At 43.5% G+C, this 14,626-nt stretch overlaps 1 protein-coding gene across 1 annotated transcript in view; it reads left to right on the forward strand.

The window, feature by feature from the left end:
* The window catches only part of LRPPRC (leucine rich pentatricopeptide repeat containing), a 151,426-nt gene that overhangs the window by 34,622 nt on the left and 102,178 nt on the right, over window positions 1-14,626 (forward strand). The window contains exon 12 of the mRNA XM_077337524.1: window positions 10,844-10,962. Coding sequence (XP_077193639.1) covers window positions 10,844-10,962 — 119 coding nt within the window. The remainder of the gene's footprint in view (window positions 1-10,843; window positions 10,963-14,626) is intronic.

Genomic DNA, 14,626 nt, shown 5'->3' on the forward strand with positions numbered 1-14,626 from the left:
ATACTTGCCTGATTGGTATAGTCGTTAGGAGCAGCATCTTCTAATCTGGTGAGCCAGGTTTGTTTCCACACTTCCCCACATGCAGCCAGCTAGATGACCTTGGGCTCGTCACAGCACTGATAAAGCTGTTCTGACCAAGCAGTAATATCAGGGCTCTCTCAACCTCAGAGGGTGTCTGTTGTGGGGAGAGAAAAGGGAAGGCGAATGTAAGCTGCTTTGAAAATCCTTCTGGTTGAGAAAAGCAGCATATAAGAACCAACTCTTCTTCTGCTACTAGAAATCTATGCAGAGCCAATAATTCTGTAGTCTGTTTAGTGGGGTGTATGTACATATATATCATATAAACTTTAAAAAATTAAAACAAAACCTTTGCAATTGTATTTCCTAAGTAGTTCCATTTTCTGTTAATTTAAGTATTGGTGATCTATTAGAAGCATTATCTGTTGTGGACCCATCTTCTGGAATGGTCTGCCTGAGGAGATCAGAAAGGCTCATACACTTACATTGTTTTTACAGAATCCTCAAAACATTAATGTTCAGTGATGTGTGGTGGGTGTAGTGGTTAAGTGCCGAGGTCTCTAATCTGGAGAACTGAGTTTGTTTCCCCACTGCTCCATATGCAGCCATCTGGGTGATCTTGGGCTAGTTACAGTTTTCTCAGGCTGCTTTTAGAAATGAGATACAAAAACCAACTTTTATTCAGGAGGACATATTAATAAGGGATTAAGTAAAGGACCAAAAAAGACTTGCAGAGGGCATCTTCCAGTGGTAGTCAACAGGCCCAACTAAAATGTGGATAATGAATCTGCTGGGATCACTACCAGGCCAGTTTCTGGCAAGTCCTGCTCCATCAGGGGACATGATGGGATGGGGAGGACAGATGCTTTTCTGGAGGTGTTTTGGCCTTGAAGTATGTTCCTGCTTCCTTCTCCCCTCAGCTTTGCTTTAAAGAAACCAAAGATGGATGACTGTGCAGTGTTTGTTTATTTATTAGGTTTCTAGACTACCCCTCCCCACAAGCAGGCTTGGCATGATTTACAGCATATATTCCACACAGCATATTATAATATTGCAGTTAAAACCGTAATAAAACTGTAAAAGCTCTGTTTTCTGCCTATTTATTAATCTGCCCTTTTCCACATTATATCTTGGGTATTCAGTTTAATGGTGGGAATGATAATAAATGGCCTGGAGATTAACAGAGCAGGGAGCATAGATTTTATTGGCTATATATTAGCTGGTAGCTTGTTCTAGCCTCAACAAAATGCTGGTGGAAGATTACCACTTTGCAGGCCCTGTGGAACTTTGGTAGTTCTTTCAGGGCACAGGTCTCAATTGTCAGTTTGTTGCACTAGGTTGGGGCCACGGCCAAAAAAACCCTAGCCCTGGTTGTGTTTGATGATCTTAGCATTCTTCTGTGGGCATACGGAGAGAGCAGTCCCTTATATATGCAGGGCCCAGATTGCATAGGGCCTTGAAGATTAAGACCAGAACCTTAAACCTGATCTGGAATTCAACTGGCAACCAATGCAGCTTTTGGAGGATAGGTTGCGTATGGACCCTCCATGGGGTCCTGGTAAGGACTTGAGCAACTGCATTTTGTACCAGCTGCAGTTTCTGAGTCAGGAGAAAGGGTAGACCAACATATAGCAAGATACCATAGTCTAACTTGGAGGTGACCATCTCATGGATGACTGTGGCTAAGATAGTGTCAGATAGGGTGCTAGTAGCTTCAACATGTGCAGGTGAAAGAATGCTTGGCATGCTACATTCATGATCTAAGCCAGTGGTCCCCAACCTTTATGAGGCTGGGGACTGGCAGGGCACCGGGCCCAGCCCGCGGGGACCGCACCCGCGCGGGCCACGCCCGCACACCGGGCCGCAGCCGCGCGCCGCGCCCACGGATCGGGCCGAGCGGGAGCGGCCCGCACGGGCGCAGCCCAGCCCTGATTCCCTCTCCCCGCCCTCCCGCAGTAAGAAGCTTCCCGGGCCGCAAGCTTGTGGCCTGGGAAGTTTTTTACTGTGGGGGGGGGCGGGGAGAGGGAGCCGCGGCCCGGCGCCATGGCTTTTGCGGCCATGGTCCCCGCAGGTTGGGGACCACTGATCTAAGCCATTGTAAGGGAGGCATTGAAGATCACTCCCAGGTTTCTGACGGAGCACAAAGTTGTCAGCTGCATGCCATCAAGGCAGGGAAGATGCGCTTCCTCTTTGTCCTTTCCTCCCTAGCCACAGGAACCTCTTGTATAGCAGTCCTTGAGATGATCCTGAGATCTCAAACATAGTCTCAGTGGACGTTATTTTCTTATAGCTATGAGAGTTGTTAGTATCATTATTATGTTAGTGGGATTTAATCTACCAGTGTGCAGGGTTTTAATTTTTTAAATCATTTCATCCTTTAAAGTTCAGCTTTTTCTCCAAACTTGGGGCTTCCTACAGGTTTTTAGAGAGATCTCCCCTCTCTCTCTCTGTCTTTATTCTGTAGATTTTTTTGAACCACAGTCTATGCAGGAGTAATCAAACTGCGGCCCTCCAGATGTCCATGGACAGCGTTCGCTGGCAGGGGCTCATGGGAATTGTAGTCCATGGACATCTGGGGGGCCGCAGTTTGACTACCCCTTGTCTATAGTCTTGTTTGGAATGAGTTATGATAGGATTGTACTCTATTGCGAGATTTATTGAGAGCCAGCACGGTGTAGTGCAGGGGTAGTCAAACTGCAGCCCCCCAGATGTCCATGGACTACAATTCCCATGAGCCCCTGCCAGCAAATGTTGGCAAGGGCTCATGGGAATTGTAGTCCATGGACATCTGGAGGGCCGCAGTTTGGCCACTGGTGTAGTGGTTAAGAGCCATGGACTCTAACTTGGAGAGCTAACTTGATTCCGCATTCCTCCACACAGCCTGCTGAGTGACCTTGGGCTAGTCATAGTTCTCTTAGCCTCACCTACTTCACAAGGTGCTGTCGTAGGGAGAGGAAGGGAAGGTGATGTAAGGCATTTTGAAACTTAGGGTAGAGAAAAGTGGGATCTAATGACCAACTCTTATCCCCTTTCTTTTATTACATTATCTTTGAAACCCACTTTTTGCCTTGTATGGCATCATCCTTTTTTAAACTTTCATTTTGTTGCCCAGCTAGGCAATCCTAGTACTGTTGCATTGGTAATGAGATATTTTATGCTGTGTGATTGTTTTTTGTATTTTATAATATGCCTCAAAGATGGGCCACAAATAAAACAAAATAAATAGTTGCTATAAGACGTTACAGGGAGGGGTATCCATATCAGTGCCTTTGGCCTGTTTAGTAGCTCTTGATACCATTGGTGATGGTATCCTTCTGCACTGGTTCACTAGGATGGAACTGGGAGATACCATTTAACCACAGTTTCATTTCTACTTGACAAATAGATTCCAGGAAGTAATGCTTGGGGGATCATGGTTCTGGGGTACCTTTGGCTCATGGAGTATCTAATGTCCTCTCTGATTTGAAAAATCTATGTGAAATCAGTGAGCAAAGTCATCTGGAGATTTGGAACAGCTAGTTTTTGAGTCCAGTGGCACCTTCAAGACCAACAAAATGGGGGGGGGGTAAGCTTTTGAGAGTTTATAAACTTCTTTTGACTCTCACAACCTTGTACCCCAAAATCTTGTTGGTCCCTAAAGTATTACTCGATTCAGATCTAGCTGTTCTGCAGCAGTCCAATATGGCTACCCTCTGCAACTATATTCATGGAGATTTGGAGTTCAGGATTATTCATATTGGTATCTGGAGATGGTGAAAAAATGGATGTGAGCAAATGAACTAAAGCTTAATCTGGCCAAGACTGAGGTGCTGTGAGACTGGGAGTAACCTTGAAAGAGATGGTCTGTAGCTTTAGGTGCCACTGAATCCTTCCTTGCAATTTAAGAAACAGGTAGTGGAGGTAGCTAAGGATAGTTTTCTTCAGTTTAGACTGGTCTAACAACTGTGTTTGTTCCTGGACATAGTAGTCCTGGCAACTGTTACACATTAAGTACTCTACATTGGACTGTCTTCAGAAATGGTTCAGAACCTTGGTGGCTACAGAATACCTCAGCCGTAATTTAAAATGTGTTTTGCTGCAGGCATAATGTTTTCCCTGCTTCACAGCTGTTGCACTGGTTTCCAGTTTGTTTCCAAGCCCAATTAATAAAATTTACCAAACAGGGACACACGGGAGGGTACGAGTTTCTAAACATTTTCAGATCCCCTAATATACAGGAAAATGTCTTAAATTTATCAGTATTCCTTCTCCCCAAATAAACTGATAAAAACAAATCATGGTCCAAGCGGCAGAGATAATAAAAACAAAGATACTGTTTATGGGGGGAGAAAGAAGAAGATGTGGAAAACAGTCTGGTCATTTGGCTGGAGAGCTACCAGACTCCTAGAGGGGCATATTAATGTCTGCATGGGAACCCCTTTCCCCCATGGTACATTGTCTGTTTTATATTCTTTTTAATCTCGGTGTGCAGTTGCATCCTAATGTTTAATCCTTAATATTTATATGATTTTAAAAAATGGGGCCAACTGGGATGGATTTGTGACTGTATACTTTGCTGGGATTTATGTATGTTCTGCTATGATTCAGTAAGAGTTTGAATTTATATGTATTTTTACACAGTTAGCCTAACTTGCTTTAGTGTCTATTTTAAAGAGAAGAAAGAAAGCAGATTTTTCTCATAATGTAGATTAAACAGTTTTTTAATTATGGAACCTCTGATGGGATGTAACTTTAACGTAGCTTTCATTATGGTTTTTGACATCTTATAAAGCATAAGCTGTCTGTCAGAATTTGAAAGGCATTGAACAAAATTATATTGTAATTAATTCTTTCTTGATTAAAACTTGCCAGTTCTGGGCAAAAATCAGGCAGTGTTCTAAGGCAAACTTGAGCAGATGATGCGATTTTAATTTAGTGTGACTTGTTGGCATGTATTTTTAAGTGCTCAAAGGGAATTCACATTTGATTATTTGCACCGTAGTGCACTGCATAAAATATTCATGGAAGTGTCACTTTTCCATAGGTGGCACTCCAGGGCGAAGACGGGGACTTCAGGAAACTTTAGTTTTTTATAGTAACAAATATGTGAGGCAACTTAGAAAAAAATGAAAGCATATGCTGGTTGGATCTGATATCCTACAGCATCTGACAAATCATTTTTGTGCCAACAAAGATTCTAGTACCTGTATAGGTTTTGACATGGACCCAGAGTTAGTTAACTAGATCTGATATAGTAAAATTCAGCAAGCTATGTGGATTTCCTCCTATTGTTTGTCTAACACCGATTCTATTTTTACATTCCTCTCCTAAAGAGCTTAATGGTGTATTTTTTGCTAACGAAAAGCTGTCAAGCACTAATAGGACTGAAAAAATATTAATAAACATCAGAGCCACTATGATACTTATATCTGTTAACCAAACTGGAGCCAGAGAATGGGAAATAAACTTTTTAAAGGGTTCCAGAAAAGAATAATGCCTTTGTAGCCTCTGTATATCAGAGTACATCTTGTTAGTGGTACCCCAAAATAAAATTATTGGGAGAGTGAGAAAGAATGATTGTAAAAATAAGCTAATAGAAATTATTGTACGCAAAATAAAATAAAACAAACAAAAATGTAAAGAATCTACATTGGGCACCTGAAAACCCTAAGTAACTGTGCACATACCCCAACAAGAGAACATACAAAAGCTAGAAGGGAGGAAAGTGGAAAGTTTTTGGGAAGGGACAGATGACCTGAAATCCTGGTTTGAGGTTTAGAGAGGTCCATGGCAAATACAGCCAGTCCAATGAGAAGTGAGGAGCTGGCTAAGCAATGAGAAAAAATGGCACAGTGCACCAGGGATTCTCATCAGGAAACCAGAGTTCAGACCAGCAGACATCTGGACCAGGGATCTGAGGCATGTGGTCCTTCCTTTATCGACAGAACATCCCTAGGATAGGAGGGGTTTTGGGCCATCTTGACTTTGGTTTGGGTCAACTTAAATTTGCATCTCACTAGCTTGTTTAAAGTTAACTGCTGTCAAACTTTGGTGGGGAAAACACCTTGATTAGGCTATGTGGGACTAATCTGTATGAGCACAAAGGGCCTGGGGTGAGGCAATATGACTAAGGTACTTTAAACAGATTGAAGTGAGCCAGATCTGCATTGACACAAAAGTCGGGGGAGTCAAGATATTTCCTGAAAAAGAATAGAGCATAATTACATGATTTGATTGACTCTTGATTGAGTTTTTAAAAAATGAAATAAGAAGAACCTGGCATTGGTTACTGAAATAGCAACTTCCTTAGGCTGGAAAGATATGCTTGGATATTCTAGTGTTGAAAAGTCCTCTTGAGAATGAAGTGAAGTTTTATTGAAAAGTTATTGAGAAACCTGAACTGGGGGAAGATTACTCCTCTTCCTCTCATGGGATTTTCGAGAGTCATACTTATACTCGGGTGTCTTTATGACATACTCCAAGTTTCAAATTCCACTGTAAAATAGGGTGCCTATTAAAACAACTAAGTCCAAAGTAAGAGTGAGACCTCACTAACCAAGGGGGATCTTGGCTGGAGGAAGAGGAGGCAGGGTCCTCACAGGCCCTGGCCTTGGGTCCCATCAGTGTCTGTGAATGGTTCTTTTATGGTGGCAAGCATTTTCTTTTAGGGGCCCAACCTTTGCTGCACACATATACTTGGAAGTTAGAGCTGAGCTACTTGGACCTTTTGAATAGGACCCCACAGACTGACTCAAGAAGCGGGCAGGGGAAAGGTTAAAGATAGGAAAAGTTATTGACCACCACTGTTGATTTGTTCCTTCTATTACATCCAAACAGCTTTACTGTATTCCTGCTAAATTGCTAGGGTATATTAGTGACAGGTCATAGTAATGGAATGAAATAGTGTTGCCAGCTAACAGATTTCTGATCTCCATTGGTGAATAAGATTGCTCCATTCGTATCTTTCATACAGACATGTATAGCTGCCACTTAAGAGCTTGGTGTAGTTGTTAGGAGTGCAGGCTTCTTATCTGGTGAGCTGGGTTTGATTCTGCGCTTCCCCACATGCAGCCAGCTGGGTGACCTTGGGCTCATCACAGCACTGATGAAGCTGTTGTGACCGAGCAGTAATATCAGGGCTCCCTCAGCCTCACCTACCTTGCAGGGTGTCTGTTGTGGGGAGAGGAAAGGGAAAGTGAATGTAAGCTGCTTTGAGACTCATTCTGATGGAGAAAAGCAGCATATAAGGATCAACCAGACCATTGGCTCATCTAGCCAAAATGCTTTTCACGATCAACACTGGAGGACTGGATCAAGAAGCAAAGTGGCCACAGATCATCTCTGTTGTCCTCTCCCCCTATCAGCCCTTCCCTGGGTTATGGGACTTACATGGATTTGTGGACTGCAGTAAAGAGGGAGAAGAAGAGGAGAAAGCTGCCTGGTTTCTCCTATCAGCAGAGCTCTGTTCATGCAAGATCTCAGAAGGGCAATTTTGCTATCCCTCAACAATATAATTCACCAAAGAATTTGAAACAAATCATCCCTTCCCCACTTGACCAGATCACTACAATACTATTTTCATGTTAAAAGTGTGTGTTTTTAATCAAATATTTTTTCTGATTTATGTTGATGTCATTTTATTTTATCCTCTATTTTTGAACTGTAAAGCATCATGCTTTACTGAAGCTTTTGTGTGTCACATATGGTATGTTTTCAGTCCTGGCCTCTACTTGACAGAAGCATTCAGTTGAAGCCAAGCGAAACCAGGAACACCTACAGGGCCCCTGCTCCCTCCCTCCCAGAAATCCACTCGTGTTCCACCCTGGACCTGTTTGCACTGTTATAGTTACTTTTTTAAATTATATATTTTTATTATATATAAGCATTTACAGAAAAGTAGAGGGGGAAAAAAGGAAACAGCCAGCTGGCAGAATAATCATTAACCCATGTAACAACACAATCCATTCTTATCTTAAAAAGTACGTACTCAATTCCATCGCTTAAGTTGTAAAGCAAAAGAGACAACCAGCTAACCAAATAGTTATTGATACATGTGAAAGTATAGTTTACCATCCTCTTATAACGTACATATTCAGTTCCCATCACATATTAGTCCTAATCTAGAAGTTATGACCATCTTTCTTAGCAAAGTAATTGCTAATACATATTAGAGTATAATCTATTATGAGAGTATATTTATTATTATCTTAAGTAATATAAAGTCAGTTCCCTTCGTATATTGGCCCTAACCTAAGAATTACTGCTGTCTTTCCCACAAAAAGCCAAGTAACTGCTCCACTGTTCATCACATTCTTCATGTGGTCGCAGAAAATGAAATTGTGCTCTTTTCCATGATGTATCTGCTAGCAGGTCTTGAAGTATTTGTGTTTCTTGATCCACCCAACTCAGCGGTATCACCTGATGTTTTCTGTATAGAGTATTTCTAGCAACCTTGCTGTCAGGGCCAAAAGTGTCTCTTGGTTGATTCTTGCGTGTAGTCGCCTTTGAATAGACTCTGTATACTTTATCAATCCGAATCTCTTCCTCCTCTGAGTAGTCTTCCGGGCTTTTTGTGATTTCCTTCCTTAGATCTGTTTTCCCAAATTCTTCTGGAACGTCTTTAATTTTAATGCTCCTAGCTTGGGGTTCTGTTTCCAAAGTTCTCTCCCACTCCTGTTGTTTGACTTCCGGACATTGGATTCTCGTTTGGTGTGTTGCCAGCTGATTTGTGTTTTCATCAGCTGTTTTCTTCAAACTGTCGATTCTGTCTGAGAGCTCTTTCCTAGGTAAAGGTATCCCCTGTGCAAGCACCGGGTCATGCCTGACCCTTCGGATGACGCCCTCTGGCGTTTTCATGGCAGACTCAATACGGGGTGGTTTGCCAGTGCCTTCCCCAGTCATTACTGTTTACCCTCCAGCAAGCTGGGTACTCATTTTACTGACCTCGAAAGGATAGAAGGCTGAGTCAACCTTGAGCCGGCTGCTGGGATTGAACTCCCAGCCTCATGGGCAAACAGCTTCAGACAGCATTTCTGCTACCTTATCACCCTGCGCCACTTGAGGCTCTTCATTTCATTTTCAGTCTTTTTGACTACTTTCAGTATCTCTAAGTTGCTTTTGTTTAACAAAGTATCTCTAAGTTGCTTTTGTTTGTTAGATTTTCCATTTCTATGTGCAGTATGCAGTGACTGCGTCTCGCGAGAGTTCGGGTGATCAGACGTTATCAGTTAAAAAAATCTCCGTATTCTGTCAGAACCTTCCCCTGAGCTCTCATTAACAAATTCTCAAGCTCTTTCGTTGTCAGCTTTAACGAGTGTATTTAGCTGGCTTGCCTCCCATTCCTAGAAAGAATTCTCTTGTAGATTGGTTAGGGTGAAAGGAGGGGGGCTAATGCCTGGCTTTGAAGGAGAGAAGATCAAACAGAAAACTCACAGTTTTTGCATTCCTCAGACTTCTGCTCTTTTCAAGCTGGAGAAAAAAAAAAGATGGTTTGGGGAAAGTGCAGGCTTTTATCAGCTGGTCGTTCCAAGCTTAGAAGATTATTTATGACAAGGACACCATTATGACCCCCAGCACAGGTAGCAGTGATCCGGAGAACTTAGTCTCCGCGGATCTGTAGGACCCTCAGGATGCCGTTTGCGTATCTTGCTCTGGTCGGCCAGGTGCTTTTGCTGGGGAGCCCGTTGCAGATCGGGCTAGCACGGCGCCATCTTCAGTCGTCTCCCTGTTATAGTTACTTTTGTTACAGTTATTAATGTTAATATTATTATTGTGGTGGTTATCTATACATTATGGAAAAACTAAGTTCCTTGTATTGTTTTATGTTTTGTGTAAACTGCCCTGACCTCGGGTGTGGGCGGTATATAAATATAATAAACTAAATAAATACTGCTGCTAGTTATGGAATGTGGTTTTAAATGGTTTTAGAATATTAACCTATTTTTTGTTATTGGTTATTGTTCTTTTGTTGTTCACTGCCATGAGCCAGCTTGCCAGGAGGGTGGTATACAAATCACATATAAATAAAAAATAAATACTATTTCTGGTGAGTTCTTTAATTTGGGCTTGATAACATAGGCTAAAATCCAGAGAACTGTGTGACTTGACTTGACACATTTAGCAATGTTGTGCTATTATTTAGGATTTGGAGATGTTCCATTGTTAAATATGTGTGCTCTAAGACTACATCACCTTGATTTGTTCCATAGCAAGGCTGTGTAGCTGTCATATGAAGCTGTTCTAAGCCATTCCTCATTCAGTTAGTCTCTGTCAGCATAGGAAAATTGTTCATAATTTGTGCTTTAAGCCTTTCATTTGTGCTTAATCATGCAGTTTCATGTGCTGCTTCTGCTCAGAGTTGTAGATTCTTCCTTTCTTCCCTTCTTTGCTTTTACCCCCTGAAAATTTTCCATTATTTCAGTGTTAGCTCTGACCATGATTAAGCAAAATTTGAAACCAAAGTAGAAGCATAGAGGGAGAGGAAAAAACATTGACGTTCCTGGACATGCCTAAAGAAATTCTGTAGATTGTGTTCTAGAGCATCATTCTGCATTGCTTATTTTAATTATACTTTAACAGTCTTCTGTTTTGATGTATTCTCTCATATTGAGGTCAATGACTCTAGTTATTCATTGGTAAGAAAAATGTTGGTAACTTCACTAATTTGTGTGTTTCTTTCTGTTGTCCTTTACTCTTGTAGAGCAAGGCAAGTGTGACTGCAACTATGTTCACAATTTGCAGAGAGAGGAAAACAAAAGTCCAGTTAAAAAATCCCTGAACTGCTTGACAAGTCATCTGTGTTTTTGTTAGCTAAAGTTTTGCGTTCTGTTTTTTTGTTTTTTTAAAGGTACAGTTGAAATTCTGAAAGCAATGCATGAATTGGAGGCAGAGCCTGATGTGGAAACGTATACAGACTATGTTTTGACAAATACTGATGATTTGAGCTCTTTGAAGAATTTTCTAAAAGTGAGTCCAATTCTTTAACATCAAGTTTCTTTCAGCAGAGATGGTCAGAATCATACTCTTGAAGTACAGTTTTACCATCTTTTAAAAATTTCCAACTCTTTTTCAAAAATATTTACTATTGATTTATTTAAATAGAAAATAAGCCTGCTGTGGGATAAATACAGCGGGCGCTAGCTGGGACACTCAGTGTGGTGGGGAGGCTTACCGGGTCGGGGGGCCCTCCATGGCAAGGTGTGGCGGGCGCGTCTGGGTTAGGCGGCGGCAACGGTGGAGGTAGGGCTGCTGGTGGCGGTGCGGGCCGGGGCCGAGGGCTGAAGTAAGTGGCCGCCGCTGGAGGCGGCAACGGCGATGATGCTGCAGCCGCCGGTGCTCGGGCGGCCGTTCCCAAACGGTGGGAAAGCGAGCGGGCTTGCGCTGGCCGTGGCCGCCCCCAAGCCGTTGATGGGCGTCGGGCGCAGTTGGCGGGCCGGAGGAGAGCGGGCACGGCGCGGTGGCCGGAAGTGGCGGCCGGCAACGGAGGAGGCGGCCCAGGCCGGGCAGCGGCCTCGGTCGCATCCTGCCCTGCCCCTGCACAGGCCGGTCAGAGCGCCGGCGGGCAGCGGGCGGGCTGGAAGTGAGGGAGCGGGCCGGCTGCTGTAACTCCTAGCCATGCGGCTGGGGCACGGGGAAAGGCGTCGGGCCGCTCCAAGAGGCGGCCGTCGGCCAAAGCCACCTCAGCGGTGGCCAGGGTGACCTCTCCCCTCTTCTCCACCCCAGCTGTTCCTGAACGCAGCAGGTCCCTCTTGAGCGGGCGGGGGGAGGCGGCAAGATCCATCGCCAGAATGGAGGCGGGTGGCGGCATGCGGGCGGATCGGGAGGCGGCTATCGGCGGCTTCTCCTGCTCCAGCGGCCGGGAGAAGGTGGAGTGGTTTTGCCGCACCCAGGATGATGGTTGTTGCCTCTCCTGGCCGCAGGAGCGGCCTCGCCGCATCCACGATGTGGCGAGGCCGCTCCTGCGGCCGGGAGAAGAAGGAGGAGGAGTACCGCGGCTGGAGGACTCACTGCGTCAGCTGCAAGTTCAGTCTGCGCGGTGAGTCTCCGGCCAGGGGAAGCAGCCAATGGGGAGCTTCGCGCGGCTCCCCATTGACTGCTTGGGCCTGGATGGACACTCAGAGGGCCCAATAAGGAGCTGCTTTGAGATGTTTTTATAATGCACTTCCTCCCAATCAGGGTCCACAAGGTGGTGAACATACAAATATAAATATATTTTTAAATAATTGGAATACAGTTAAAATATAAAATTCAATTAAAACACGTAAACAACACTAGAAGGAAATCCAAAGCTGTTAATGAGGATATGCCAAATGAAACGAAAATGTCTTTACTTGGTAACTGACGAAACCAATAGAGGAAGGTGGACAAATCTATATCAGAAATTAGATCCAAAGTTTTGGTTCCATGACAGAGAGGACTCTTTCTCAGATCACTACTCATCTAGCCTCAGATAGTAGGGGCAATTGAAGCAAATCCTCCATGGATGACTGGAGTCAGTGGGCAGGTTTGTCGGGGGAGAAAGTAGTCTTTAAGGTAGATTGTTTCCAGGATGTTCAGGGCTTTAGAAGTTAGTAGCGTATTGAATTAAGTCCAGAAGCAAATTGGAAGTCAATGAGCCAACTGGGAAGGGTAAGCTATAAAAAAGTAGTAGTAGTAGTAGTAGTAGTAGTAGTAGTAGTAGTTAGTAGTAGTAATTATTATTATTATTATTATTATTATTATTATTATTATTATTATTATTATTATTATTATGTTGACCAAGACTAGAGTGATACGGTCCCTATGACTCACTCCAGTCAGCACTCTAGCCACAGCGTTCTGTACCACTGGTAGTTTTCGGAAATTTTTCAAGGGCAGCCCCGCACAGAGCACACTGCAGTAAACTAATCTAGATATTACCACATCATGCATCACAGTGGCAAGATCTTTTCTGTCCAGAAAGGCCCACAGCTGGCTCACCAGCCAAAGCTACTTAAAGATACCCACAGCCACTGCTGCCACCTTCCGTTTATCCAGCAGGAGGTCTAGGTCCAGGAGCATCCCCAACCTACAAATCTACTCCTTTAAGGAGAAAACAACCCCATCCAGGGGAGAGGATAATCATTTTCCAGGTCAGATCTTTCTCCCACCAGTAGCACCTCTGTTTTCTCAGGATTAAGTTTCACCTTGTTAGTCCTTGTCTATTCCAAAACTGCCTTTAGGTACCTGTTCAGAGGTTCCTGGGATGTGCAAGTATTGTGAGGTAGAGCTGAGTATCATATACATATTGGTGACAACTTTGCTCAAATCTCTAGACGACCTCTCCCAGCAGCTTTCTATAAAGATTGAAAAGCATGAGGGACAAGATGGAGCCTTGGAAAACCCTGTAGACCCTTTGCCCCTATGAAGGGGCATTATGTTTTCATAGAATCATAGAGTTGGAAGGGAAGTCATGGGTCATCTAGGCCAACCCCATGCACTACGCAAGACACTCACAACCCTATTGCTCATCCACTGTAACTTGCTACCCCCTTGATCCTTCACACAATCAGCCTCTCCATCAGATGGCTATCTAGCCTCTGTTTAAAAATGTCCAAAGATGGAGAACCCACCACCTCCCGAGGAAGCCTGTTCCACTGCTCTGTCAGGAACTTCTTCCTGATTTTAAGACAGAATTTATCAGGTCCCCTCTCAGTCGTCTCCTCTCCTGGCTAAACAGACCAACCTCCCCCAACCTTTCTTCATATGTGGTCTCCTCAGCATCCTTGTTGCCCTCTTCTGGACACGCTTCAGTTTGTCTACATCCCAAAACTGAACACAGTACTCCAAGTGAGGCCGAACCAGAGCACAGTAAAGTTTCTTGTATTGTTTATAAGTTTTATATAAACTGCCTTGAGCCTCCGGGGCGGGTGGTATATAAATATAATTAATATTATCTATATACATGAGAGAGATTTTATCTGCAAAGTGCTTGGCAAAATGATTGCAGCAGGCTGCAGAGCTACCATCTCCCACTGGTCAAAAGCCATTAGCACCTTGACCCTCTGGAGTAGTTCTACAGGTATACACTGTGTGGATTCAATGGTGGTGGAAAAGCGTTGATTCTTCGCTGCCTTTATGGCCGCAGAGCAGACTTTAGGCTTTACCTTGTCAGATTCACGCAGAGTGTTTTTCCACAGAGTGTTTAATTGTCTCTCCTGTCTTTTCATTGAAAATATTTCAAAGAAGAACAAATTTATCTAAATGAATTTCTTTGTGTAGTAGAGCTGAAAGTTTCAATCATTACTTTGTGTAGTTAGGTGCTACTGGGTGGATTCGTGGAATAGATCATTGATGTTTTGGTCATTTGTTACGTTTTAAGATTCTGGTATTCATGCCCAAATTAAATATGGTACAGTTTATACCCAGAGTTAGACTTCGTTGTCTTATAGATGCCACTGGAATCACTTTGCTCTGTTGCTTCAGACCAACACCAGTTTACATAAATTGGGCATGCAATACATGGTGCAGTTGAAAGGATAGTGGTGGTATTATTCTTAAGTTCACCATGTGCTTTAAACATTAGGAAGTGTGATAACATCCTGTAAATTGGACCAATGTTATCACCCATGCAGATGGGCTTCCTTTAGGCAACTCGGTGCTTGAGCTGAGA

This window comes from Paroedura picta, chromosome 1, assembly GCF_049243985.1.
Source record: "Paroedura picta isolate Pp20150507F chromosome 1, Ppicta_v3.0, whole genome shotgun sequence".
NCBI classification, from domain to species: domain Eukaryota; kingdom Metazoa; phylum Chordata; class Lepidosauria; order Squamata; family Gekkonidae; genus Paroedura; species Paroedura picta.